Here is a 14,428-nt window from a genome sequence, read left to right on the forward strand (position 1 = left end):
TCTTCTGGAGGAGTATCTTTGTGGCGTTCTCTGTATTTCCTGAATTTGAATGTTGGCCTGCCCTGCTAGGTTGGGGAAGTTCTCCTGGATGATATCCTGTAGAGTGTTTTCCAATTTGGTTCCATTTTCCCCCTCACTTTCAGGCACCCCAATCAGACGTAGATTTGGTCTTTTGACATAATCCCATACTTCTTGCAGGCTTTGTTCATTTCTTTTTCTTCTTTTTTCTTTTGGTTTCTCTTCTCGCTTCATTTCATTCATTTGATCCTCCATCGCTGATACTCTTTCTTCCAGTTGATCGAGTCGGTTACTGAAGCTTGTGCATTTGTCACGTTTTTCTCATGTCATGGTTTTCATCTCTGTCATTTCGTTTATGACCTTCTCTGCATTAATTAGTCTAGCTGTCAATTCTTCCACTCTTTTTTCAAGATTTTTAGTTTCTTTGCGCTGGGTACGTAATTCCTCCTTTAGCTCTGAGAGGTTTGATGGACTGAAGCCTTCTTCTCTCATCTCATCAAAATCATTCTCTGACCAGCTTTGATCCGTTGCTGGCGATGGGCTGTGCTCCTTTGCAGGAGGAGATGCACTCTTATTTCTTGAATTTCCAGCTTTTCTGCCCTGCTTTTTCCCCATCTTTGTGGTTTTATCTGTCTCTGGTCTTTGATGATGGTGACGTATTGATGGGGTTTTGGTATAGGTATCCTTCCTGTTTGATAGTTTTCCTTCTGACAGTCAGGACCCTCAGCTATATGTCTGTTGGAGATTGCTTGAGGTCCACTCCAGACCCTGTTTGCCTGGGTATCAGCAGCAGAGGTTGCAGAAGATAGAATATTGCTCAACAGCGAGTGCACCTGTCTGATTCTTGCTTTGGAAGCTTCCTCTCAGGGGTGTACTCCACCCTGTGAGGTGTGGGGTGTCAGACTGCCCCTAGTGGGGGATGTCTCTCAGTTAGGCTACTCAGGGGTCAGGGACCCACTTGAGCAGGCAGACTGCCCCTTCTCAGATCTCAACCTCCGTGTTGGGAGATCCACTGCTCTCTTCAATGCTGTCAGAGTCGTTCGCATCTGCACCGGCTTCTGCTCCTTTAGCTGAGCCCTGTCCCCAGAGGCGCAGTCTACAGAGACAGGCAGGTTTCCTTGAGCTGCTGTGAGCTCCACCCAGTTCCAGCTTCCCAGCAGCTTTATTTACCTACTTAAGCCTCAGCGATGGCAGGCGCCCCTCCCCCAGCCTCGCTGCTGCCTTGCGGTTAGATCGCCGCAGACTGCTGTGTTAGCAAGGAGGGAGGCTCCGTGGGCGTGGGACCCTCCCGGCCAGGTGTGGGATATAATCTCCGGTGTGCCGGTGTTACGGCACAGTATTGGGGTGGGAGTTACCCGATTTTCCAGGTGTTGTGTGTCTCAGTTCCCCTGGCTAGGAAAAGGGACTCCCTTCCCCCTCGCGCTTCCCAGATGAGGCGATGCCTCGCCCTACTTCAGCTCTCACTGGTCAGGCTGCAGCAGCTGACCCGCATGGATTGTCCGGCACTCCCGAGTGAGATGACCCCAGTACCTCAGTTGAAAATGCAGAAATCACCGGTCTTCTGTGTCACTCGCGCTGGGAGATGGAGACTGAAGCTGTTCCTATTCGGCCATCTTGCTCCGCCGCTCCCTGATTTTGTTAATGAGATATATCATGTTTACTGTTTTGCATATGTTGAACAATCCTTGCATTGCTGGGATGAATCCCACTTGATCATGGTGAATGATCTTTTTAATGTCTTGTTAAATTCAGTTTCCTAGTATTACATTCAGAATTTTTGCATCTATGTTCATTGAGGATATTAGTCAGTGGTTTCTTTTTTGTTGTGTTCTTGTCTGGTGTTGATATCAGAGTAATGCTGTCTTCATAGAACACATTGGGAATCATTTTCCTGAAGAGTCTGAGTAGAATTGGTATTAGTTCTTCTTTAAATGTGTGGTAGAATTCAGCGGTGAAGCCATCACATCCTGGGCTTTTCTTTAATGGAAAACTCTTTGTTACTCATTATTGACCTGCATAAGTTTTCTTTTCTTCATAATTCAATCTTGATAAGTGATATGTGTCCAGGAATATATCCATTTCTTCTAGGTTTTCTAATTTGTTGGCATGTAGTTGTTCATAGTAGTCTTTTATGATCCTTTGTATTTCTGTGATATCAGCTATAATGTCTCCTTTTTCTTCTCTGATTTTATTTATTTGAGTCTTTTATTGTTAGTCTAGTGAAAGATTTGTTGATTTTTTTAAAATCTTTTCAATAAACAAAGTGTTTGTTTTATTGATCTTTTGTATTTTTTCCTCCCTATTCTCTCATTTTTATTTCTTTTTCTTCTCATTTGGGTTTTGATTGTTCTTATTTTTCTAGTTTCTTGAGGTGTAAGTGTTGATTTTGGATCTTTTTACTTTTTAGATGTAGATGTTTATTGCTATAAACTTCCTTCTTTTTTTTTTTTTTTTTTTTCTGAGATGAAGTCTCACTCTGTCCCCCAAGCTAGAGTGTAGTGGTACAATCTCAGCTCACTTCTGAGACTTAGTTAGTAAGACTCACAGGATCTGGTGGTTATTATTTTCCTGCACAAGCTGTGTACCTCCAGGGTTCAAGCGATTCTCCTGCCTCAGCCTCCTGAGTAGCTGGGACTACAGGCACCCACCATGCCCAGCTAATTTTTGTATTTTTAGTACAGACAGGGCTTCACTATGTTGTCTAGACTGGTCTTGAACTCCTGACCTCATGATCCACCCACCTCGTACTCCTGAAGTGCTGGGATTACAGGCGTGAGCCACCACACCCAGCCAAACTTCCTTCTTAAAGGAAGGAATGCATTATATTTATCCAAATTCCTTCCTTCCCTGCTTTTGCTATATCCTCTTGGTTTGGGTATGTGGTGTTTCCATTTTCATTTGTCTCAAGGAATTTTTTAAATTATTTTTAAATTTTTTTCATTGACCCATTGGTTGTACATGAGCACATTAATTTCCACATATTTGTAGTTTCCAAAATTCGTCCTGTTACTGATTGTTAATTTTAATTCATTGTTCTCAGAAAAGATACTTGATAGGATATCCATTTTTTAAAAATTGTGAAGACTTTTTTTGTGGCTTAATATATGGTTTGTCTTTGAAAATGTTCCTTGTGCTGTTAAAAATAATGTCTATGTTATATCTGTTGGGTGAAATATTCTATTAGGTTCATTTGATCTAGAGTGCAGTTTAACTCCTATGTTTATTTATTTTCTGTCTATATGAGTTATCCATTGATGACAGTTGGGTGTTGAAATCTCCTACTATTATTGTATAATATGTTTTGGCTGTGTCCCAACCCAAATCTCATCTTGAATTCCTACGTGTTGTGGGAGGTAAATGAATTATGGGGGCAGGTCTTTCCCGTGCTGTTCTCATGATAGTTAGTAAGTCTCATGGGATCTGATGGTTATTATAACGGGGAGTTTTCTTGCACAAGCTCTTTTTGCTTACTGCCATCCCATGTAAGAGGTAACTTGCTCCTCCTTGCTGTCTGCCATTGTTGTGAGGCTTCCCCAGCCATGTGGAACTGTAAGTTCAATTAAATCTCTTTCTTTTATAAATTGCCCAATCTTGGGTGTGTCTTTATCAGCAACATGAAAACAGCTAATGCAGTAAATTAGTACCAGTAGAGTGGAGTGTTGTTGAAAAGATACCCGAAAATGCGGAAGTGACTTTGGAACTGGGTAACAGGCAGAGATTGGAACAGTTTGGAGGGCTCAGAAGAAGACAGGAAAATGTGGGAAAGTTTGGAACTTCCTAGAGACTTGTTGAATGGCTTTGACCAAAAGCCTGATAGCAATATCAAAAATAATGTCCAGACTGAGGTGGTTTCAAATAGAGATAAGGAATTTGTTGGGAACTGGAGTAAAGATGACTCTTGTTATGTTTTAACAAAGAGACTGGCAGCATTTTGCCCCTGCCCTTGAGATTTGTGGAACTTTGAACTTGAGAAAAATGATTTAGGGTGTCTGGCAGAAGAAATTTCTAAGCAGCAAAGCATTCAAGAGCTGATTTGGGTGCTGTTTAAAGGCATTCCATTTCATAAGGGAAGCAGAGCATAAAAGTTTGGAAAATTTGCAGCCTGACAATACAATAGAAAAGAATATCTCATTTTCTGAGGAGAATTCCAAGCCAGCTGCAGAAATTTGCGTAAGTAATGGGGATCCAAATGTTAATCCCCAAGACACTGGGGAAAATGTCTCCAGGGCATGTCAGAGGTCTTCACAGCAGCACTTCCCATCACAGGCCTGGAGGCCTAGGAAGAAAAAATGGTTTCATGGGCCAGACCCAGGGTCCTTGTGCTGTGTGCAGCCTGAAAGAGGACAACATAGAGCTCCAGCCATGGCTTCAGAGGGTGCAAACCTCAAGCCTTAGCAGCTTCCATGTGGTGTTGAGCCTTCAAGTGCACAGAAGTTCAGAACTGGGGTTTGGGAACCTCTGCTTAGATTTCAGAGGATGTATGGAAATGCCTGGATGTCCAGGCAGAAGTTTTCTGCAGTGGTGGGGCTCTCATGGAGAACCTCTGCTAGGGTGGTACAGAAGGGAAATGTGGGGTCAAAGCCCCCACACAGAGTCTACTGGGGCACCATCTAGTGGAGCTGTTAGAAAAGGGCCACCATCCTCCAAAACCCAGAATGATAGATCCACTGACAGCTTGCGCTGTGCACATGGAAAAGCCATAGATGCTTAATGTCAGCCAATGAAAACAACCAGGAAAGAGGCTCTACCCTGCAAAGCCACAGGGGCAGAGCTGTCTAAGACGAGCAGAATCCTCCTCTTGCATCAACATGATCTGGATGTGAGACGTGAAGTCAAAGGAGATTATTTTGGAGCTTTAAGATTTGACTGCCCTGCTGCATTTTGTACTTACATGAGGCCTGTAGCTCCTTTGTTTTGGCCAATGTCTCCCATTGAATGGCTGTGTATTAGTCTGTTTTCATGCTGCTGATAAAGACAGACCCAAGACTGGGAAGAAAAAGAGGTTTCATTGGATTTACAGTTCCACATGGCTGGGGTGGCCTCAGAACCATGGGGGGAGGCAAAAGGCCCTTCTTACATAGTGGCGGCAAGAGCAAAATGAGGAAGAAAAAGCAGAAACCCCTGACAAACCCATCAGATCTCATGAGACTTAATTCACTATCACAGGAATAGCAGGAGAAAGACCATCCCCCATGATTCAATTGCCTCCTCTGGGTCCCTCTCACAACACATGGGACTTCTGGGAGATATAATTCAAGTTAAGATTTGGGTGGGACACAGCCAAATTATATCAGGCTATGTTTATCCAATGCCTGTACCCCCATTTGTATCTAGGGAGTAACTAACTTGCTTTTGATTTTACAAGCCCATAGGAAGAAGAGACTTGCTTTGTCTCAGATGAGACTTTGGACTGTGAACTTTTGAATTAATGCTGAAATGAGTTAAGACTTTGGGGGACTGTTGGCAAGGCATGACTGGTTTTGAAATTTGAGGACATGAGATTTGGGAGGGACCAGGGGTGGAATGATGTGGTTTGGCTGTGTCCCCACCCATATCTCATCTTGAGTTCCCATGTGTTGCGGGAGGGACCCAGTAGGAGGTAATTGAATTATGGATCAAGTCTTTCCCATGCTGTTCTTATGATAGTAAGTCTCATGAGATCTGATGGTTATTACAAGGGGAAGTTTTCCTGCTCAAGCTCTTTTTGCTTGCTGCCATCAATATAAGGTGTGACTTGCTTCTCCTTGCCTTCTGCCGTGATTATGAGGCTTCCCCAGCCACATGGAACTGTAAAGTCCAATTAAACCTCTTCCTTTTGTAAATTGCCCAGTCTTGGATATGTCCAAATTAGCAGTGTGATAACAGACTAATACATCATATTACAGTCAATCTCTCCCTTTAGATCTGTTAATATTTGCTTTATATAATTAGATGATCCAGTGTTGAGTGCATACATATTTACAATTATCATATTATCTTGTTGTGTTGACACTTTTATCATTATATAATGTCCTTTTTCTCTTTTTACAGTTTTTGACTTAAAATCCATTTTATCTGTGTAAGTATTGCTATTCCTGCTGTTTTTTGTTTCCATTTGCATGGAATATCTTTTTCTATGCATTGACTTTCAGTCTATTTTTGTCTTTATAGGAAACATGAGTTTCTTGCAGGCAGCTTATAGTTGAGTCTTGTTTTATTTAATCTATTCAGCCCGTCTGTCTTTTAATTGGAGAATTTAGTTCATTTACATTCAGGGTTATTATTGATGTGTGAGAACTTGCTACTGCCATTTTGTTACTTATTTTCTGGTTGTTTTTATAACTCCTCTTTTCCTTTCTTCTTTTCTTACAATGAAAAGAAGCAAACTAAACTAAAAATCTCCATATTATAACTCCATCTTCCCCACCCTTCAACTTGTGGATATCTCCATTTACATCTTTTTATACTGTCTATCTCACAATAAATTGTTGTAGTTATTATTTTTGACATTTTTCTCTTTTAGTCTTCATATTAAAGACATGAATATTTACACACTACAATTACTGTATTAGGTAATGTGAATTTTGGTATACCTGCTTTTATCAGTGAGCTTTACACCTTCAAATTTTTCTTGTTACATGTTATCTAAGTTTCCTTCAGATTGAAGAACTCCTTTTAGCATTTCTTGTAAGACAGGTCTGATGGTGATGAATTCCCTCAGCTGTTGCATGTCTGAGAAAGTTTTCTAACTCTCCTTCATGTTAGAAGAATGGGTTTTCTGGCTAAAGTATTCTCAGTTGGCAGTTTTTTTCTGTCAGGACTTCAAATATATGATCCCACTGTCTCTGGCCTCTAAGGTTTCCAATGAAAAGTCTGCTGCCAGATGTATCAGGACCCCTTTAAGTGATATTTGCTTCCTTCTCTTTCTGTTTTTAGGATCCTCTCCTGTTCTTGATCTTTCAGAGTTTATTATATGCCTTGGGGTAGTCTTATTTGAGTTAAATCTGCTTGGTGGTCTTTGATCTTTCTGTATCTGGATATTTATATCATTCTCTACATTTGTAAAGTTTTCTGTTATTATTTCTTGATATAAGCATTCTACCTCTTTTTTTTTTCTCACTCTGTCTCTTGAAGGCTAGTGACTTTTATATATGCTCTTTTGATGCTATTCCACAGATGTCATAAGCATCCTTCAATTTCATTCTTGTCTGTTACTCTACTCTCACTGTGTGTCTTAGTCTGTTTTGTGTTGCTGTAAAGAAATATCTGAGGCTGAGTAAATTATAAAGAAAAGAAGTTTATTTGGTTCATAATTCTGATGACTGAAAAGTTCAAGATTTGGCACCCGGTGAGGGCCTCTGGCTGCTTCCATGCATGGCAGGAAGTGAAAGGGAGCTGCCATGTGTAGATATAACATGGTAATACAGGAAACAAGAGAGAGATGGGCAAGATGCCAGGCTGTTTTTAATAACCAACTCTTGAAGGAACTATAATAGGGAAGGCATTAATCTATTCATAAAGGATCCCCTACAAGATACAAATACTTCTTATTAGGCCCCATCTCCATCAGACATCAAATTTCAACATGAGTTATGAAGGTGACAAATATTCAAACTGTACCACTGAATACTTTCAAATAGCCTGTCTTTGAGCTCATTGTTTATTTTGATGGATCTGTTCTGCTGTTAAGACTCTCTAATGTATTATTTTAAATTAAGTTTTTATTCTAGACCTACAGGGTACATATACAGGTTTGTTACGTGGTTATATTGTGTGATGCTGAGGTTTGGGCTTCTATTTATTCCATTATCCAGATAGTGAACATAGTACACAATAGGAATTTTTTCAACCCTTGCTCCCTTCCCTTCCTTCCTCCTTCTGGAGTCCCTAATGTCTGTTGTTACCAACTTTCTGCCCATGTGTACTTAAGATTTACCTGTTACTTGTAAGTGAGAACTTGTGATATTTGGTTTTCCATTTGAGTGCTAATATGTATAAGATAATAACCTCCAACTGCATCCATGTTGCTACAAAGGACCTGATTTCATTCTTTTTTATGGATGCATAGTATTTTATGGTGTATATTTGTGACATTTTCTTGATCCAATCCACTGTTAATGGGCACCTAGGTTGATTTCGTGTCTTTGCTACTATGAATAGTGCTGCAGTGAACATGTGAATGTAGATACCTTTTTGGTATAATGATTAATTTTTCTTTGGGTACATACCCTGTAACAAGATTGCTGGGGCAAATGGTAGTTCTATTTTTAATTCCTTGAGACATCTCCAAACTGCTTTCCACAGTGACTGAACTAATTTACATTCCCACCAACAGTGTATAAATATGCCCTTTTCTCTACAGCATCACCAGCGTATGTTTTTATTTTGCTTTTTAGTAGCAGTAGCAGCCATTCCAATTGACTTGAAACCAATTCATTGTGGTTTTGATTTCCTTTCTCTGATAATTAGTGATATGAGCATTTTTTCATATGTTTATTGGCCTCTTATATGTCTTCTTTTGAGAAATGTCTGTTCATCTCCTTTGCCCACTTTTTAATGAAGTTATTTATTTATTTATTTATTTGCTTGCTTGTTGAATTCTTTAAGTTGCTTATAGATTTTGGATACTATACCTTTGTCAGATGCATAGTTTACAGTTATCTTCTCCCCACTGCTTATTTTTGTCAGTTTTGTTGAAGATCAGATGGTTGTAGATACGTGGCTTTATTTCTCGATTTTCTATTCTGTCCTGTCATTCAGATAAATAAGCCAAAATAACAAAATATAGAAGAAATCCCTGGGTGTAGTGGCACATGCCTGAAACCCCAGCACTTTGGGAGGCCGAGGCAGGTGGATCACTTGAGGTCAGTAGTTTGAGACCACCCTGGCCAACATAGTGAAACCCTGTCTCTACTAAAAAAATAAAAATACAAAAAGAATTAGCTAGAAATGACACCATTGCACTCCAGCCTGGGCAACAGGGTGAGATTTCATCTCATAAAATAAAATAAAAAGGAATTAATTAAGAAATTAACCTTATTAAATGTGGACACTTCATGCATGATAGAAGTAGCAAACCAGTAAGGAAGAGTCTTGGAAAAATGATTATTCACATGGGGAAAAACAGATCATCAACTGGCATCTTAAAAATATTCCAGACAATTTAAAAATGGGAAATGTGAATATCTAAAACTTTTAGGGAGGATAAGGTAGAGCAAGATGGTGGAATAGAACCTTCAAGGAATCATAACCTTGAAAGAACATCAAATTGAACAACTATCCACACAAGAAAATGCCTTCACAAGAGCTAAATAATTAGGTGAGAGATCAGAGTACCTAATTTTACCATAAAAACAGAAAAGACACATTGAAAAATGTAGAAGGAACAGTCTCACACTGCCTACACTAGCCCTACCCCAACCCCAGGCAGCACAGAGCCCAGGGAAAGATTCTGTCCACTTGAGAGAGAGAGAGAGAGAGAGGAAAGTGTGTGAGACTTTGCATTTAGTACTGGCCCTGCCACAATAAAAGACAACACTAGGCATAACACCATGGCCCAGATTCCAGGCTGGTGACCACGAAGAGAGTATTTAGACTCACTGTGGACCAGAGAGGAATCTGTCATCCCAGTGGGAGAAACTCAAGTCCTGACCCAATTCATCCTTGGCTGACTAAAGTGGGCTCATGTCCCAAATAAAATTCTATCGTAGGCAGGCCATAGTACAACAGTCCTTGGGTGATGTCAATGCTATGCTGATCTGTGAGGCTGGGGGCTTTGGGTGTGGCCCTGCATGATATCAACTGCAGCAGCTATGCAGAGCCCATGTCACTCTTTTCCCAGCTCCAGGCAGTGCAGTGTAAAGGGAGACTCTTTCCACTTAGAAGGAGAGGGAAGGATGCAGGGGACTTTTTCTTGGAACCTAGTACCAGCTCTGCCACTGTAAACTAGAGTACCAGAAGAGCCTTGTGGACCCTGATTCAAGGCAGATACTCCTGAACAGTATTTCTAGACCCAATCTAGGCCAGAAGGGAATCAGCTGCCTTGGTAGGATGGATCAAAGTCCTGGCCAGCATCATTACTGGCTAACTAAAGTGGCCTCAGACAATGAATTAATATCAATGGCAGGTAGGCAGTGGTGGCTGCAGGCCTTGGGCAAGCACCAGTGCTGCAAAGGTCTAGAAGCCATGGGTAGTGTGGTGCCAGCTCTAGGATGTGACAAAAAAGGTATTAAGAGGAAAGTTTATAGCGCTGAATGTCTACATTAAGAAGTTAGAAAGATCTCAAATTAGCAATCTAGCATTGCATCCAATTGAAGTATAAAAACAAGAACAAACTAATCCCAAAGCTAGCAGAAGAAAAGAAATAACTAAAATCAAAGCAGAACTGAAGAAAATTGAGAGATTGAGACCCAAACATCTATACAAAAGATCAATGAAACCAAAATTTGGTTTTTTGAAAGGACAAACAAGATCAATAGACCACTAGCTAGATTAACAAAAAAAAAATAGGAAGATCCAAGTAAGTACAATCAGAAATAACAAAAGTGATGTTATAAGCTACCCTACAGAAATACAAAAGATCCTCAAAGACTATTATGAACACTTCTATTTACACAAAATAGAAACTCTAGAGGAAATGTTTGAATTCCTAGAAACAAACAACCTCCCAAGATTCAATCAGGAAGAAACTGAAACCCTGAAAAGGTCAACAACACATTCCAAAATTGAATCAGTAACAAAAAACCTACTAACCAAAAAAAGCCCTGGACCATAAAGATTCACAGTCAAATTCTACCAGATGTACAAAGAAGAGCTAATACCAATCTTAATGAAATTATTCAAATAAAAAATCGAGTAGGGATTACTCCCAAAGTCATTATATAAAATCAGTATAATATCACAGTGACAAAAGAAAACTACAGACCAATATCTTTGATGAACATAGATGCAAAAATCCTCAACAAAATACTAGCAAACTAAATCCAGCAGGACGTCAAAAAACGTGAATTCACCATGATCAAGAAGCCTTGATTCCTGGGATGCAAAGTTGGTTCAACATATGCAAATCAATGAATGTGATTCACCACATAAACAATTAAAAACCATATGATTGGCTGGGCACAGTGGCTCACACCTGCAATTCCAAGACTTTGGGAGGCAGAGTTGAGTGGATCGCTTGAGCCTAGGAGTTCAAGACTAACCTGGCCAATGTGGGGAAACCCCATCTCTACTAAAAATACAATAATTAGCCAGCTGTAGTGGCACGCACCTGTAGTCCCACATACTCAGGAGGCTGAGGCATGAGAATCACTTGAATCTGGAAGGCAGAGGTTGCAGTGAACCCAGATTGTACCGCTGCACACCAGCCTGGGCAACAGAGCAAGACTCTTTCTCAAAGAAAAAAAAAAGAAGCAAAACATATGATTGTCTCACTAGACACATAAAAAGCATTTGATAAAATCCAACATCCCTTTTTGATAAAAGCTCTCAACGAACTAGGTATCAAAGGAACATACCTTAAAAAAATAACAAAAGAGCCATATTGAATAGGTGGAAACTAAAAGCATTCCCCTTAAGAATTAGACTAGGACAAGGATGCCCACTCACACCACTCTTATGCAACACAGTACAGGAAGTCCTAGGCAGAACAACCAGATAAAAGAAAGAAATAAAAAACACCCAAATAGGAAAAGAGGAAGTTAAATTATGCCTCTTCGCTGATGGTATGACTCTGTACCTATTATTAAAATAAAATAAAAATAAACATAGCCAAGAGACTCCTAAATCTGGTGAACAACTTCAGCAGTTTCAGGACACAAAATCAATGTAAAAAAAATCAGTAGCATTTCTATACACAAATAACATTCATGCCGAGAGCCAAATAAAGAATATAAATTCATTTATTATAGCCACGAAAAAATAAAATAGTCATTGGATGTAGAGATATATTTGTAAATAAACTTAAAATCATTAATGAATGAATAAATCTGTAAATTTTGTTTTAGGTTTGTGTTGGTGTGATGTTAGTGGGCCCAACAGGTGGAGGAAAGACAACAGTCAGAAGAATTTTGGAAAAAGCATTAACACTATTACCAATTGCAGACTTCTTATCAGTTGCAGAAAGAAAATCTGCTTCAAAGGTAAATGTTCTGTTAAATAAAATGTTTCTGTATTTGTTCATATCTTATTTTACCTTTAATTAATATTTTATGTTCTCTTTATATTGGTATTTTCATTACTTATTAAACTTATTGCTAGAAATTTTGTAGTTAAGAATCATAGTGGGGGTGGAGCAAGATGGCTGAATAGGAACAGCTCCAGTCTCCAGCTCCCAGCGCAAGCGACACAGAAGACAGGTGATTTCTGCATTTTCAACTGAGGTACTGGGTACTGGATACTAGGGAGTGCCGGACAATCGCTGCTGGTCAGCTGCTGCAGCCCGACCAGTGAGACCTGAAGCAGGGCGAAGGCATCACCTCACCTGGGAAATGCAAGGGGGAAGGGAATCCCTTTTCCTAGCCAGGGGAACTGAGACAAAAAAACCTGGAAAATTGGGTAACTCCGACCCCAATACTGCACTTTACCAAGGGTCTTAGCAAACGGGCACACCAGGAGATTATATCCCACACCTGGCTGGGAGGGTCCCATGCCCACAGAGCCTCCCTCAGTGCTAGCACAGCAGTCTGCCATCTAACTGCAAGGCAGCAGCGAGGCTTGGGGAGGGACACCCGCCATTGCTGAGGTTAAGTAGGTAAACAAAGCCCTGGGAAGATCGAACTGGGTGGAGCTCACACCACCTCAAAGAGGCCTGCCTGTCTCTGTAGACTCCACCTCTGGAGACAGGGCACAGCTAAACAACAACAACAACAACAAAAAAAAAAAGCAGCAGAAACCTCTGCAGACTCAAACGGCTCTGTCTGACAGCTTTGAAGAGAGCAGTGGATCTCTCAATAGGGAGGTTGAGATCTGAGAAAGGACAGACTGCCTACTCCAGTGGGTGCCTGATCCCAGAGTAGCCTAACTGGGAGACATCCCCCACTAGGGGCAGACCAACACCCCACACCTCACATGGTGGAGTACACCCCTGAGAGGAAGCTTCCAAAGCAAGAACCAGACAGGTACACTCACTGTTCAGCAATATTCTATCTTCTGCAGCCTCTGCTGCTGATACCCACACAAACAGGGTCTGGAGTGGACCTCAAGCAATCTCCAACAGACCTACAGCTGAGGGTCCTGACTGTTAGAAGGAAAACTAACAAACAGGAAGGACACCCACAGCAAAACCCCATCAGTACGTCGCCATCATCAAAGCCCAGAGGCAGAGAAAACCACAAAGATGGGGAAAAAAGAGGGCAGAAAAGCTGGAAATTCAAAAAATAAGAGCGCATCTCCCCCTCCAAAGGAAAGCAGCTCATCACCAGCAATGGATCAAAGCTGGATGGAGAATGACTTTGACAAGATGAGAGAGGGCTTCAGTCCATCGAACTTCTCAGAGCTAAAGGAGGAACTACGTAACCAGCACAAAGAAACTAAAAATCTTGAAAAAAGAGTGGAAGAATTGATAACCAGAATAATTAATGCAGAGAAGGCCATAAACGAACTGACAGAGATGAAAATGATGACACGAGAAATACGTGACAAAAGCACAAGCTTCAGTAACTGACTCGATCAACTGGAAGAAAGAGTATCAGCGATTGAGGATCAAATGAATGAAATGAAGCGAGAAGAGAAGTCAAAAGAAAAAACAAGAAAAAGAAATGAACAAAGCCTGCAAGAAGTATGGGATTATGTAAAAAGACCAAATCTACGTCTGATTGGGGTGCCTGAAAGTGAGGGGGAATGTGGAACCAAGTTGGAAAACACTCTTCAGGATATCATCCAGAACTTCCCCAACCTAGTAGGGCAGGCCAACATTCAAATTCAGGAAATACAGAGGACCTCACAAAGATACTCCTCAAGAAGAGCAACTCCAAGACACATAATTGCCAGATTCACCAAAGTTGAAATGAAAGAAAAAATCTTAAGGGCAGCCAGAGAGAAAGGTCGGGTTACCCACAAAGGGAAGCCCATCAGACTAACAGCAGATCTCTCGGCAGAAACTCTACAAGCCAGAAGAGAGTGGGGGCCAATATTCAACATTCTTAAAGAAAAGAATTTTCAACCCAGAATTTCATATCCAGCCAAACTAAGTTTCATAAGTGAAGGAGAAATAAAATCCTTTACAGATAAGCAAATGCTTAGAGATTTTGTCACCACCAGGCCTGCCTTACCAGAGACCCTGAAGGAAGCACTAAACATGGAAAGGAACAACCGGTACCAGCCATTGCAAAAACATGCCAAAATGTAAAGACCATCGAGGCTAGGAAGAAAGTACATCATCTAATGAGCAAAATAACCAGTTAATATCATAATGGCAGGATCAAGTTCACAC

General features: G+C 40.7%; 1 protein-coding gene across 1 annotated transcript in view; it reads left to right on the forward strand.

Annotated features, from left to right (window-relative positions):
• Window positions 1–14,428, forward strand: part of DNAH14 (dynein axonemal heavy chain 14) — a 628,991-nt gene that overhangs the window by 214,782 nt on the left and 399,781 nt on the right. The window contains exon 36 of the mRNA XM_031935270.1: window positions 12,003–12,137. Coding sequence (XP_031791130.1) covers window positions 12,003–12,137 — 135 coding nt within the window. The remainder of the gene's footprint in view (window positions 1–12,002; window positions 12,138–14,428) is intronic.

This window comes from Piliocolobus tephrosceles, chromosome 1, assembly GCF_002776525.5.
Source record: "Piliocolobus tephrosceles isolate RC106 chromosome 1, ASM277652v3, whole genome shotgun sequence".
Taxonomy (NCBI): domain Eukaryota; kingdom Metazoa; phylum Chordata; class Mammalia; order Primates; family Cercopithecidae; genus Piliocolobus; species Piliocolobus tephrosceles.